This window comes from Triticum dicoccoides, chromosome 2A (genome assembly GCF_002162155.2).
Source record: "Triticum dicoccoides isolate Atlit2015 ecotype Zavitan chromosome 2A, WEW_v2.0, whole genome shotgun sequence".
Classification (NCBI taxonomy): Eukaryota; Viridiplantae; Streptophyta; class Magnoliopsida; order Poales; family Poaceae; genus Triticum; species Triticum dicoccoides.
Window position 1 is genome coordinate 24,021,789 of NC_041382.1, and position 16,004 is coordinate 24,037,792.

Here is a 16,004-nt window from a genome sequence, read left to right on the forward strand (position 1 = left end):
GTTCGATGACGATCGGTATTATGAGTTTATGTGTTTTGATGTACTGAAGGTAGTTTGGAGTCACGGATGTGATCACGGACATGACGAGGAGTCTCGAAATGGTCGAGACATGAAGATTGATATATTGGAAGGTTATATTTGGACACCAAAATGGTTTTAGGTGAGTTCTGGCATATATCGGAGTACCGGGGGTTACCAGAACCCCCCGGGGGCTTAATGGGCCTACATGGACTTTAGTGGAAGAGAGAGGAGGCGGCCAAGAGGTGGGGGCGCGCTCCCCAAGCCCAATCCGAATTGGGAGGGGGCCCGGCCCCCCTTTCCTTCTTCTCCTCTTCCCCTTCCTTCCCCCTCCTAGTAGGACTAGGAAAGGGAGGAAACCTACTCCTAGTAGGAGTAGGAATCCCCCCTTGGGGGCGCACCATGAGGTCGGCCGGCCCCCTCCTCCCCTCCTTTATATACGGGGGAGGGGGCACCCCATAGACACACAAGTTGATCTTTTAGCCGTGTGCGGTGCCCCCATCCACAGTTTCACACCTCGATCATATTGTCGTAGTGCTTAGGTGAAGCCCTGCGCCGGTAACTTCATCATCACCGTCACCACGCCGTCGTCCTGACGAAACTCTCCCTCGGCCTCAACTGGATCAAGAGTTCGAGAGACGTCACCGAGCTGAACGTGTGTAGATCGCAGAGGTGTCGTGCGTTCGGTACTTGATCTGTTGGATCGCGAAGATGTTCGACTAAATCAATCGCGTTACTAAACGCTTCCGCTTTCGGTCTACAAGGGTACGTAGACACACTCTTTCATCTCGTTGCTATGTATCTCCTAGATAGATCTTGCGTGATCGTAAGATAATTTTTGAAATACTTCGTTCCCCAACAGTAAACCATGACAAACAAATCTTATTGTGAAAGTGTAATCTCTACTCCTAAAGGAGTCTACACTTGTGATGGTCAGTCGTCGTTTGGTTCGTTCATATGGCTCCCCTCGTCGAAGCTTATCGATCGATTCAATTACCATTCAAAGTAAAAAAAAAGGGGGGGGGGAGTAGCAGGGTTCGAACCTTGGTCTCCAAGGATATCGCTAGCGCTAGGAACTCCGCCAAATCCCTTTCCTGGAATGTAGTAAGGGTACGTCCTACTTCAGGCGATTCGGTTTGGTTTTCTTTGTCTTTTTCCTTTTCTATTTTCTTTTGTTTCTTTTCTTTTTCTTCTTCTTTTTTTCATTATTGTTATGCATTTTGTTTCTTCGTTTTTTATTTTTAGTTTTATTTTATTTTTTATTTTTTTTATTTCTTTGTTCTCTTTGGTTATCATTCTACATTTGTCAACAATATTTTTCTAATACATGTCTAACATTATTCCAATAAGATTAAACATTTCTGTAATACACGGTCGACATTTTTCCTATACCTATTTTTAAACTTTTTCAAAATGCTTGATTAAAATTTTTCAAATACAAGATTTTTTTAATAATGGTCAATGCTTTTTCTATACATTTTAAACATTTTTATTGCTTGATTAACAGTTTTCATATTAAAGGATTAACATTTTTAATACATTGTCTACATTTTTATATACCCATTTAACATTTTCCAAATGCTTGATTAATATTTTTCAAACACTTGTTCAATGTTTTTTAAATGCTTGATTAACATTTTTATATACGTGATCAAAAATTTCATAATTTTTTAATAAATGAAAAACATGGTTTCTATACACATTTACCATTTTCCAAATGCTTGATTAACATTTTTCAAATATTTTTTCAATATTTTTCAAATGCTTGATTTACATTTTTATACTCATGATCAAATCTTTTCATCATATTTTTAATACACGGTCAACATTTTTTCTATACACATTTGACATTTCCAAATGCTTGATAAATATTTTTCAAATACTTTTTCAACATTTTTTTCAAAATCCTTGATTAACATTTTTATATACATGATCAAAAAATTCTTCAGTTTTTAACATCGTTCCGAATGTTTGATTAACTTTTTTGAAATACTTGTTCAAAAAATTTCTATTTACATTCAACATCTTTCTGAATGTTTGATTAACATTTTTGAAATACTTGTTCAAAAAATTTCAAATACTTATTCAATATTTTTCAAATATTTTGTTCAATATATTTTTCAAATGATTTTGTAGAGTGTTTTTTATTATATATAGTGATACTATTCATTATCCAGGGTGCAGAATAAGTTATTCTTCACCTGAGGTAATCTTACGATCATTTCATCATTAAATTACGTTTGGATTTCAAATAGTTATATTTCTATTGATTCACTACGTAAAATTTGACATAAGAAAATAAAAATATAGGTCATAAGACAAGAAAATTTGCAGTTTATGTGTATTTTACACTATGTTTTTACGTTTGTAATTTTACATAACATAAAATATGTTTTACGACGATTTTATATTTTTTTACGGTCTCTTTTTACGTCGGAAATAAGACAAAACCTACGGAACGTAAAATTACGGTGCATTGATGATAGAATAGAGGGGGTGAAAAATAACTATTCCTCACCCCGGGGTGACGAATATATATTCTTGGTTTGGTCCAGTCCTTTTCATTTTGATTGGCCTTTTATGGGCTTCATAGAGTCCGCGAAAAATAATTAGGTCAAAATAAATTAACATTGTGGAAATTTAAACAGGACCTCCTCTTTGGATCTTTGATGCAACAACCTACGTGTCATTCACATTTACTAAATCCCAACTCGCTCTAAATGTATGAGTGACCGTCCTTATGTTTAAGCGAATGAGCTAATTAAAGAAAGGATTGTGGACTTAAATAAAATATTTAAATGAATATGGCTAATTAGAAAAAGGACTATGGGTAAACCGGTGGAATAATTAAAAGAAAGGTTGTGGTCTTAATAAATAGAATTTTCAAATAGATGAGGCTAATTAAAGGAAGGACTTGAGGTAAAAAGGTAGGATAGTTAAAATGAAGGATCTGTATGCTTCAATGCGTTGGGGATATTAAATTAGAAAATGAAGGATTTGATTCCCGACTAAAACGGGTGAGGACGTCACGGTAACTAAAGGAAGGATTATACTTAGATGGAATCAGTGCGAGATTATGCCCAACAAAGAAAATATGAACGCGGCTAAATTACATCGTATTTTTATGTTCATTTTCTAGAAGGAGCGTTGCAGCATTTTTTTCATAGTGAATCCAATGCTGTGGGACATTATACTTGCACAAAACATCAATTTTTCCCGTTGCAACACACGGGCATATGTGCTAGTTATACTAGATGGTACCCCGCGCGTTGCTGCGGGAATTTGTAGCACTATAGGAAGCATTTACATAGCAAGAAATAATAAAATCATAAGAATGTACTTCCTCCGTCTAAAAATATAAGGTACTTTTTTAACCTTTGATGATATAATATAAAGCAGGAAAAACAGTACTATCTCCATACTTTCTTAATTAGAATGCACCATCAACATCAAAAAGGAATATATACATTGATGAGATCTTTCTCATAATAATTGAAGGCAATATAATTTGATTATCTATTAGAAGTGCATCAGACCAAAGAAACAGTAACAACATAAATTCATGCAAATTTTCGAGCCTTGCGTGTTAATTGCACAAATAGGAATTAGCTTTGATCGTCCACTATGATCCATTTTCTAGAGGAAAAGTAACCAAAGGTACGATATGTCATGGTTACTAAGTAGGACAAAAAATATACTTCATTTTTCTACATCTTATTCAAGCATAGAACAGCTAAAGTGAAGGAGAATCAGAAAGGGCCATACTTGATCCTCTCCCCAAGGATTGTCATTAACATCAAAACAATCAAATAATGATATTCCAAGTATTATTCTTATGTTTTTAAAGAAAATGTATAGCCTTAGAGAACATTGTTTATTATAATTACACACACGCGCTCAAAAACAGTACATCGCTTACTATTAGCATAGATAAATAATAAAATAAATAGAAAAGTGAAACTCAAGGTGTAGTCAGGTTGAATATGTAGCTGAACAAACACGAACACCATAAGGAACCTGTAATTGTAATGTATCAGCAAATTTAGGGAACAAAAATATACCTTTTAAATTTAATAAAATGCATTATTTTTCGTGGCCTATATATTTTAACATATCTGAAGGGTATGAATGTTCGCCTAGGAGACACCCCGCGTGCGTTGCAGCAGGAATATAAAATATATATGTTAAGGACATGACTAAGAATATGAAACCATGTGGCATTTGTAAATTATTATTAACTCGGCATGAGTGAATTGCATAAAGGAAAAAAACGAAATAACAATGGAAGTAGCAATAACAAACTCTTCAAGGGATTTTATGAAAAAGAAGTATTGCAGTTTGTTAGGCAATTGCATCAAGTGAACATCTTGGTGGTTTTGTCACCTTGATACGATGCAAATATTTAATATAAGCTTCAATTTATGAAAGGAAAAGTATACATATCATTATGTGAAAAGAATGCAAATATGAAAAATTCTACTTATTTGATTTTGTTTAATATATGGAAAAAATCCTTTGGAACTTACCTTGATCCGCTAGTTGATTAACATACAACTCATATCCTCAATAGTATTTGCAAAACCTTCAATTTTATGATAAATCTGAAGCACATGCCTAATCTAGCATAGAGCTAGCTTGCCGAGCTAGATGATTTTCATATTGAATAGTACTGCTGAAATACATGCATAATTAACCTCTATTCCGGTATTGGATTGATCTGATGACATTCATTGTGGAATATATAGTACTGTCGGGCAGCAACATACCTGAAAATGGCCAAAGGAATATGCTTTGATTCTACAAAACCATCAAAGCAATGCAAAAAGTACCAATAAAATTCATACTAAACAACATGTGTGTGCATGTAGGAGAAAGAGAGAGATGCAGGATTGTAGTTGCACGTAGTAAATGGTACGTTTTGTTTGACCTGTTTATTCCTTCCAATCAGCACTTATAGAACAAAACAAAGAGAGATGACTACGACCCATCACTTCCCATCAAAGTTGTTTTATCTGTTTATTCCCTCCATCAACAAAGAAAATAAAATGAAAAGGGAATCAAAGCTTATTGTTTCATGCTTGCCGGCCGTGCCTGAATTAGAGAGGATTGTGGATTAGAAAGACTGACCGGACTTGTGCAGTTGAGGCGGCTGGAGACAGAACAAACTTGCCTTCATAAAAATTGCTTCCTGCCATAAACAAATCAGAACAAATTAACTCAAGATCGATCAGATTTGGGGAGGTAAAGAGGAAGGAGATCACCCACGCTTTGGTGCAGGTGATGTTGTAGTATGAGAACAGGGCGACATGATGGGGATTGGGCCAACATTGTCCGCTGGGCTCGATTCATCGGCAATGGATTGAGGGCTCAAATTAACTATGGTGTTCATAGGGGCCTGGATCGGCAGCAGCATGCAGTTATTTAGCGGCGACCCCCCACAAACGATGGGCTGGCAGGGGCACCGCGCCATGAGCACCACTGTCGCTGCTAGTGGAGGGGTTGATTTGTTGGGGCGATTGGAACCAGACGGAGGAGAGCAAGTGAAGGAGGAAATAAAGTGTCGTTTAGAAAATAAATAAAGTGGGAGGATTGTGGTGGAGAAGGTAACGCTCCTTCGTTCTAGTCGAGTCTGTGGAAATAGATGAGGGCTGGGAAGGGAACGTCATGGCTTGGCCCTTTCTATAGCATACAGAGGGCAAATCATATACTTGGGCGTAAAGGGCTGAAGATGAACGGAACGTCGCTTTATGGAAGGTTACTGGTGAGCAATTTGATAAAATGACACACTTTTCCTTATACTTTGACTCAATAGCACACCTTTCTTTTTAGTGGATTAAATGACACACCTTTGATTCATGAATAGATAAAATAGCACAAACTAATTTTTAAGCTAATTTTTAGGTCTGGGCCTGCACATAACATTTTGTAGGACGATTTTGCCCTTCAGTTGGTTTGTTCGATCGAACCTGGTGAGGGCCTTCCATCTATTTCGTTTGAAACAAAGACATACGAGACAACGAGACAGAATAGCACTGCCGCCTCGCTCTCCTCGCCGTGCCCCGGCGCACTGTCCGTCCCACCGCCTTCTCTCCTCGCCGTGCCACAGCACTTCGCCTGTCTGCCCCGTCTCAGCGTGCTCCGGGCCTCCGGCGACGCGCTCATCGATCGGAGAGAAAAGGCGATGCCCCTTCTCAAACCATCAGTTAGTGCAGGAACTGAGATGGGCAGTTAAAGTATGGACAGCCAGCCAATTTGATTTTTTATTATATCCATATGAACAAGCATCTGTAGTCCATATGTCTCGTCGACAGCAGCTACATCTAAATCCATCAATTCATATAATTTTCAGCCACAACCGTTCTTTTTAGGACAAAACTTGGCGTCGGCAAGATTTGAAATCAAGCTGCAGTCGTTTTTTAGTTCAACCCATATACAGGAAGCGAGCAGCGACAGTAAGCGAGCACAGCTACAGCTGCAAATACTGCTCGAGCACGACCAGCAGCGACCTGTACATGGACGCGCTGTTGTGCCATGGACAACTGTGCCGAGCGTCGAGCGGAGGTCAGAGCTGCAGGTGTTTGACTGCGGGGCATTTGAAGGGGTGGTGCCTTTTCTCTTCAACCGGTGAGGGTGAGGCCGGAGCGCGGCAAGACAGGGCAGACAGGCGGAGCGCTGGGGATGAGCCATACTTTAATGAGACGACGATGGGACGGGCGGTGTGCCGAGGAGGAGGCACGGTGAGTAGAGCTGCAAGGAGAGCGACGAGGCGGCGTTGTTTTGCCTCGAACTAGTAAACAGGTCAAATCGATCAAGGGGCAAAATCGTCCTACAAAACATTACGTGCGTGCCCAGACCAAAAAAATTGATCTAAAAAATCAGTTTGTGCCATTTTATCTAGCCATGAATCAAAGATGTGCCATTTAGTCCAATAAAAAGAAAGGTGTGCCATTGTATCAAAGTATGAGGAAAAGTGTGCCATTTTATCAAATTGCTCGTTACTGGGAGTCTGGGAGGGGAAGAGCGCTTCACATGTGGGAACTCCCCGCGTCTTCATTAAATAGGAGGAACAGTTATCAACGGAATCAATTGTTCTTTTTTTCTCAGCGAGGGGAAGGTTGTGCTTAGCTGGGCTCTCTTAATTAAAAAAACTGATGTGGTATTGCGTAGGACTGCATGAGGTGTGACATGGCTGAATGTGATTGAATGATGACGTGGCTATGTTGCATGTTGAGATAAATCAAGTAGTGGGGGTTAATTTCTTAAGTATATAGAATTTGAAAGTATAAAAAAAATTACAAAATAGAGCGAAAATGAAAACAGGTAACAAAAAAACAGAGAAAAGAGCATATGGCTTGCCGTGCGCGTGGGCCGGCCCATCTTGATCACCCGTTCGGTGAGTCCGAAGGTGGACTCGCTGAAGGTGAGACATAGGGACACCCTTGGTGTGATCCTAAAAAACAGGGACACCCTCGACACAGGACCTAGCAAAGAAAATTGCCCAAAACTAGAGGCGGGTCCATCCCATGTACAACTCTAGTTAGCTCGTATCGACGTAAACCGGAGATGGTGTTGATGCATAGCCACGTGTTTATGCACCACCCCGCCCGTAGTGCTCTCATGTGACAAATAGGAGGGTCCATCAAAGTGCACAAAGTTGCTTCATCTTTATGATAAATTGTCTACCTTTAATTTCATTTGAAATTACCAAAACATTATTTTGGTATATAAAGATGAGTCTGAAGTCCAAACGACGAATTTTAACAACCGCCAAAATTGAAGTATATAATCAAATTCACTTTGTCTAAAAAATATTCACTTTCTTTTTTTCAGGAAAAAAATCCACCAATAATACTTGTTATTTAGGCAAACCAAAAATTATATATATATAGTGATACTATTTATCACTCAGGGGGTAGAATAAGTTATTCTTCACCCAGATAATTTTACGGTCGTTTTATAAATAAATTACCATTGAAATACAAATAGTTACATTCATATTGATTCATTATGTAAAATTTGGCATAGTTAAAGGAAAATATAGGTCATAAGACCAAAAAAATCATATTTTATGTATATTTTACACTATATTTTTACATCTGTAATTTTACATGACATAAAGTATTTATTATGGCGAATATATGTTTTCTTATGTTCTCTTTTTACGTCTGAAATAAGACAAATTTTACGAAAAGTAAAATTACGGCGCATTAATGTTGAAACAGAGGGGGGAGGGGGTGAAGAATAATTATTCCTCACCCAGGATGACGAATAGTGTGTGTGTGTGTGTGTGTGTGTGTGTGTGTGTGTGTGTGTTCGTTCTTTTTAGGCAAACCAAAACATAAGAATAGGGCGTCGACCTGTTAGCTGGGAAGCTAAGTTAGCTGCCGGCCCGCCCGCGTTCGATCCTCGGCTCTAGTGCGCGGTGCTCGTGGTTTTTTCTAGACCAACAAGGGTTAGCCCTTGGTTGGTCTTATTTTTCTTTAGGCAAACCAAAATATGTGTGGGCATCCAGTTATAATTAATCAATCTCAATTCTCAGACCCAGCATTTGGAAGGCCCAACCGGCAAATGGGCCAAGACCACGGGAGACTGACACTGGCCCCAAAAATGCCCATCCTTCCTCCCCTTTGTTCCGGCAGCCGTCCAGTTTACAATTGTCCGTCCATCCGCCGGTCGCCGTCGCCGACGTGGTCTACCGTGGCGGCAGGGAACGCCGGGCCCTTAGGTCGCCGCTCACACCAAGGTGAGTAAGTGTCCCATCTACATCGTCGGTCTCCGGTCTCCTCTTCCTGTAATCCAGTAATGAAATGCTGTTGCTTACCGTGCGGTTGCAAACCATTCTTCCCTGCGACTAACTGAGTTCATCTTTTCTCAGTACTGAGTAGTTGTCCTCGTCATGGTTCCCCGGCGAGCTGAATCCCTCCTTTTTATCTGGCCCGGCGTTTTCCTAAATAACAGTGACTGCGGAATCGATGCGGATCTGGATTCAGGGGCTGTGATAGTGCAGCCTGTGTACTGAAGATTGGAGCCCTGTAATTTGTCTTCTGTAGACGAGTAGTGTTTACTGCCACCACAGGTTGTTGTTCAGCTGAGCAAAATTATAGAATCTTTGCTCAGTTTTGTGTGAGATAATAATGGTAAACAGAGTATACGGTAATCTCTGAATTATTGTGACCGTGCAGCAGCCATAGGCTTTTGTCCATGCCCATCTAGAGATTATTTGGATGATTGCTTCAACACTGGTCTGAAACTATGCCAAGGCACTTGTTTTGTCATTCGCACTGGGTGGGGCGAATAAATGTGCCATGTCAAACCATCAGATTAAGGTCAATGCTGAGAGTGGGTCCCCATTAGATGAGTGCGCGGGGATAAAATTATTCAGGTATCATGCCGAATTTCTTTCTGACCATCTAATTTGATTTCTGAAAATAAGATAAGGAAGTGATTTTCCTATCATATCTTTATTTCTCGTATAAAAAGAGTGCTTAGAATAGTACTTAGTAAGGTATTTTACATTGGAGTGTTTCTTAACTAATGTTCATGTGGAATTGGAAAATTCTTGTTTTTTTTTACCATAATGTGCATAAGCCAAGTGTGTAATTTTGTTTAGAAGGAGCAAAGAATCACAAAAATGTCTTTCAATGCTGTGAGCAAGGACAGCATATAAGTTATTAACAAAAGAACAATAAGCCTGATAGTTAACCTTCTGCCTAAGTAGGACATAAACAAAATAGCTGTATCTCCCTGGAACAACGATCTACTGCACCGCTCTAACCAGCCTCCTGAGTTTGCACTCCTTGATTATGTATCCAGTAGAGCTGCAAATTAGGGTGAGTAAAACCACAATTGCGATCCCCTGAATCTGCTATTCAATGCAGGAAGATGTAACTTTGATTTACCAAGCTTCTGCCACCAATATGCTGAACTGGAAGAACCTACACTGGATCTTATAATTTGATCATATTGAATACCCTCCATTGTTTCTCCATTTCCACAAGAACTTCGCTGGTGTCAGTGAATCAAGTGTGCTGGCACTCAACTGTCCCAAAGATGCGGCTCTTCGTGAATTGGCCTGGACAATGAGAGATCCCAAAACATCAGCATTCCATTCATTATTTAGAGCCTCCTGAACAATTTGCGTATTCTTGATTCTTGTTGTCACAAGGGAGAAGAGAGCTGGTGCAGGCTGCTAGTCATGCACTTGTTCGGCCATCTTTTTTTTTTTTTGAAAGTACTTGTTCGGCCATCTATCCTCCAGAAAAGGAACTTCTGCACTTCCGAGCTGCAAAGAAACCGAAGCATTGAATAAAGCATGAATATCTTGTTTAACATTGACCTTCTAGAACAGCAATCCATGTGGTAAAGTATTTTTTTTATTTCCATCCATCTTGTTGATTGATTGGATAAGATTGATTTACATGTTTCTTCAATTCATATTGATGAAAAAGAAGACAATATGTTCGGCATGCTTACATGTTTTCTATTGTGCTGATGTCCTTCTTCTTTTTATTGCGTTGCCAACAATAGGTTCCCTCACGATAACCTGCTGCGTCGTGTTGGTGCTTCTTGAGTTGATCTCAGAGCAGAGCTGACCAAATGTTTTGCTGCATTTTATGACACTGAGTTTCTTCAAGGAGGAGGTAAGCCTATCTGGGGAACCGACTCAAGTTTTGGACATTTCTCTATGCACAGAGACTCAAGGGATGTGAGATGAATCATGTTGCTTGTTCCCTGCATCTTACATTCTGAAGATTTTTTATGGTTAGCATCCCTCGAAGTTCATTCAACTCCCTCAGTTGGCATATGTTGTGCCTCATATTACTCTTCACTTTGTTCTTCTCTAGTTCTTTTGAGGGATCTCGGCCTGCCAATCAATTCTATGCCTGAAATTATTTTCTTCGGAGCCTTCAAGTATCTTAACTGGGTCAACCTACTTAAGCCCTCTTGGAGTTCCTTTTTCATGATCCTGTCTTGAGTTTGCAGACTCAACCCTTGTAAATGGTAGAGTTTGAATAATGACTTGGGGACATTGATGAAGCTTCTACTTTCATGGATGTTTAGATACCTAAGATGGACCAAATGATCAAGACTGTCTGGAAGCATACCATCAGGATTGCACAGTACTAAAACGCGTAAGCTTCTTAGCTCTTTGAGTATATGTTCAAGTACATGATTGAAGTTTGACGAGGAGACCCTTTCGCAAGAAGCACCTTCTTGTGCCTTGCTTATTATTAAGCTTCTCAGATTTTTCTTTAAGTCTTCCAAACTCATGTACACCTTTAAGATATTGCTTGCACTGACATATAGGTGGCGAACATTTCTTGGAATACATACATTGAAGTCATCTTCTATTCGGAAGTGTTCTCCATTGGACACCGACTCTGCAAAATCATGTAGCAAGTCGTGAACTACATAGTGGTCCTCTTGGTTGGGTACCTTCTCAATGAATAAAAGCTGCAAGAGATCATTGATGTAACGACGTGCAGTTTCTTCTGGTGTTTGCGTGTCAAGGAAACCGTGAGCTCTCCACATCTGTATTAGCTCATCTCCTCGAAGGTGGTATTTCTTAGGAAACAATGCAAAGTAAACAAAGCATTGCTTCAAATGGTCAGGAAGATGCTCATAACTCGGTCGCAATACTGATATGATATCATCTTCCTTTTGCTCTATTTGACACAATTTCTTTCCACGGATAGAACTCCAATGTTCTTCTTTTAGCACCGCTTTCAATGAACTCCCAACTGTCATTGCAGCTAAAGGTGATCCGGCCAACTTGCTCACCACTTCTTGGCCAATTCTTTTCAGTTGTGGAAAATCAGAAGGATTTGCATCACCGAATGCACATTGTGAAAAGAAATCCCAGTAGTCTTTATCTTCTAAGCCATGTAACTCCATGATCTCTGTTGATGCATTCATACTTGCAACATTTTTACTTCGAGTTGTAATTATTACTTTGCTGCCCTTACTAGCAAACTTCAGGGGTTTGAACAGGTTCTCCAATTGGCTCCTCAATACATTCCATACATCGTCAAGGACTATCAAAGCCTTTCTCCCATTCAGCTTATCCCGAAGTATCCTCTGAGCTTGATCTAAACTACTGCTGAGATTATCTGACTCTGCCATCTCTTTTGTTAGACATACAACATCAAATGTATCTGAGACATGGAGCCATACTGTGAGATCAAAGTGATGTGTGTCATCCAAGTGGTTATACACTCTCTGTACTAGCGCTGTCTTACCAACACCACCAATACCAACAATTGATATAACATCATATGGCTGACTGGATTGTTCATTGATCTGAACAAGTAATTTCTTCAGATGGTTTTCTTCATTAACTCGACCGAAAAACTTCCCTGAGCTTGGCATAGAGCTTGTTGTGCGCCACTGAACTGCCTGTTCTGGTTTGCTGTCCTCTATGTTGACAAAATCCAGAAATCTTTGCATCTCACTATCAATCTCAACAAACTTATCCACTACAGAAATCAACTCATCTATATCTTCATCAGAGAAAAGGAAGCGCTTGAGAAGACGAACCGACTGATTTACTGTTGAGCTGCTGCTACTGCTAGTGGTGGTAGAGGCAGTGGTGATGGTGCTTGAGGATGAAGAAGATGAGCCAGCTGCAGCTGAAGAAACTGAGCTAATCATGCCCCTGTCTTCAGCTTGTGCTTGGAGAACTCGATAGTCAAACAAATCGAGAACATCCTCAGCTTGACAGGCGGCATCTTTGATTCTCCTTAGCCAACTTCCCATGGCTGTGTTCTTTGCCTGCACTCTCTCAGCTATATGTATCGCTGTTTGGGTCGACGATAGATTCTTCTCTAGGATACTTAGTTTCTCCTTTGTATCTTTCCGTTGGTATTCATACTGGTCTCCAGCATAGGTGCACACCTTCTCAACTAGCTTTGTGATGAAAGCTGAGGCTACCCATCCTCCTACCACTGAAGCACACATTGCAGCTCAGATGTAGTAACTCGAAGGAGGTGTCAAATGCTGGTTTCAAGCAGCCACATAAAGGACATGAATGGTGATTTAAAGAGAATTTGTATTTGGACGCAGCCAAGAAGTAATCATAAGTATAAATCTAATGCTGTCCTTGGAAACTTCCCCGGGTTGCACCGTCTTGCTTTGTTTTTACCCTTATTCGCCTTTAACTTTGTTTTTGTCATTTTCATTTGTCATGTGTGTACTATTGTTTACCTGAAGGCATTTCTATTTCAACCAATATGTCTGCCTAGTTACACTAATATTACCGTTGTTTTATGTTGTGTAATATCCTTTTGTTTGTTGAACAACACTAAGACTGAATCTAGAACCTTTTGCACTTTACCTTCAGAAAGAACCGTGAGTCTCATTTCAGCACCTTGTTACAGGTAACAGTATATACCCCCTGTTTGCCAATAGTTCTACTTAGATGAGTCCCTAGTTAGTTAGTAAAACTTGATCCATTTGGGTGTCTGTGCTATATCAGGATTTGTAGCCCTCTGGATTGTACGTACATTTTTAAACAATGCATTAGTATCTCTGTTTTTAATTCCAAACTGATCATTGTTCTTGTTCCCAACTTCCCACGTGACTCGGCTATGTGTTAGTTTATGCGGCATCTGGCCTGTGCACATATGTTAAGTTATTAATTCTTGGAGGGCTTAAACTTCTATACCACTTCATTTTTTATGTATTAGATCAGAGAACCTACAAAAATTGGACAGCGTGCTCCAATTGGGCTCGAGTTGTGGTCCAATACGGATAGTTTATCTTAATCTCAGTTCAGAAAATTGCGCGGAACTTACCCAAGGCTAGAAAAAATAATGAGCAGGACCAATAACGTCCAAAGCTAGCTTTACCATCATATAGTTCACTGCTTAAATTATTGTTAGCACAAGCAGAAGCCAAATGGTGGCGGGCTTGTTTCTTGTTGTAGCTGTTGTTTCATCTCCTTGTCCATTCCTACATCGTTGGAGCTTGGGCTCCATCGGAAACAGCCCATCCACGTCAGCTTAACATTGCAAAAGGCTATAATACTTCATGTTTTCTTGTAATCAGCACGCTTTGGTAATAACCAATTTTTTTAAGCATTATTGTAATGTGCGTTCAGAGAAGTGACAAGAATAACCACATTGTAGGTTCTGTGAGCCTTTATCTAGATAGCAACAGAAATATGTGTCCGGTCGATGAATTTCAGGTTCCATTTTGGCAGTTATGTGGTATGTGCAGTTGCGCCCTTCCTCCTGGAGTCAACCGCTCAACCCTGGGAAGACGATGTTCACAAACTACATATGAAATATTTATTGTTCTCTTCTTTGTAGTCCTGCTGCTTTAACTGAATAATCTAGATTCTATGGACTGTTGGCCATTGTAGTTATTGATACTCATGTTTGTTTGCCCTCACAGTATCACGGCTCCAGGCATGGATTTCCTAGCGCTCACCATAAGCAAGGGCAAAGGAATCCTAGCATGAATGTCAGGGCAGTTGGTCTGGTCCAATAAGCGAGAATTTTTTTTTCCATTCTTCTGTTTTTTTTCCTTTTCCTTTTTTTTTCTTTTTTTGCTTTCTTCTTTTCCTCTCCTTCTCTTTTTATATATTTACTCTACTTTTCCTTTAGTATTATTTTTTTACCATTTTCAGTTTTCTTTCATTTTAAATTTGTGTATTGCATTACATTTAGAATATAGTTATTTTTATTTCCATATTTACTTTTATTGTAAATACATGAACATTTTTTGAGTCACTGACATTTATTTGTGTACATATGGAATTGTTGTTCAGTGATACATAAATATCCTTTCTGAGATTTGTGAACCATTTTTCTAGTCATGAACAATTCTTTTAGAATGCATGCACATTTTCTAATAGAATAAAAATGGCTTTACGTATAACACAAAATATTTGTATGTGATTTATGGAATATTTTTCAGTGGTAACTTGAAGATCTTATTTGGTATTCATGCACAAGTCTCAGAAATGGGCAATCCATTTCGGCTTGTTATCATATCCGTGTACTTGCTGATCTGAGGCCTCTCCGGCGTGGCTATGTCACGCTCCTTGCGGGACACTAGCTGGAGTCGCCTCAGAGAAACGCTACTGGGCCGTCCCAGTAACCATGGGTGATGTCATGAATACGTCACGTGGGTTTCGTTTTACAGTTTTTTTCCTCCAGTTTTTCTTCACATTTTGTTTCGTTTTTCTTCACTTTTTTTCTACTTTTGTTATATTTAGAAAATATTATATTGTATATATATATATATTACGAAAATAATTTACACTTATTTTTAAAAAATTAGAAAAATGATTCTAATACATATAAAAAATTGTTAATTATGTGTAAAAACCATGTTTAAGCCATTTAAAAATCAAACACGCGTTAGAACAAATGTATGTTTCTTTAAAAAAAGTATACAATGTAAGAAATATTTGTACAATCATACAAATGTTTCATACTTTAATAAAATGTACATTACATTTTCAAATATGTGTTCATCACATTTTGAATAAATGTTTCTACAAATGAAATAAAATGTTATCATAAGACAAAAAAACAATGTGGTTGTCTCATTCAAAAAGATGTTTCAACAGGTATTTAAAATAATCTTTAACACTTATTCAGAAAAATATTCGATTACCAAATGTCAAATCCTGTATTTATTAATGTTAAAAACATATAGAAAATATATTCTTTTGGTATACAAAAAATATACAATGTGTATAAAAAAGTAGACATGAATAATGAATATTTCCAAAAATATTAATCATGTATTTCATACAACATATTTAATGAGTATAACAAAAATGTTCCTCCTATATACGAAAAATGTACAACACTTACGAAAAATGTATACATGTGTTCAAAAGAGAACCGATAAAAAAGAAAGAATAAAAAACCAGAAGAAACTGGTAAAAAATACAAAAAAACAAAAGCAAGCAAAAGTAAAACCGAAGAAAACCAAAAGGAAATAAAGAAAAGCAAAGTATAAGGAAAAAAGGA

The 16,004-nt window shown here is 38.5% G+C and overlaps 1 protein-coding gene across 1 annotated transcript; it reads right to left on the reverse strand.

Moving 5' to 3' along the window:
- Nucleotides 1-9,592: 9,592 nt before the first annotated feature.
- On the reverse strand, nt 9,593-14,569 carry LOC119352912 (putative disease resistance protein RGA3). The gene has a single exon (XM_037619499.1). It carries the CDS (start codon nt 12,973-12,975, stop codon nt 10,837-10,839), a length of 2,139 nt encoding a protein of 712 aa, XP_037475396.1. The 5' UTR covers nt 12,976-14,569; the 3' UTR covers nt 9,593-10,836.
- Between the last annotated feature and the right edge of the window lie 1,435 nt (nt 14,570-16,004).

What these genes read in the sequence shown, in the direction of transcription:
- LOC119352912 (XM_037619499.1), bottom strand. Translation starts at nt 12,975, where the DNA reads ATGTGTGCTTCAGTGGTAGGAGGATGGGTAGCCTCAGCTTTCATCACA.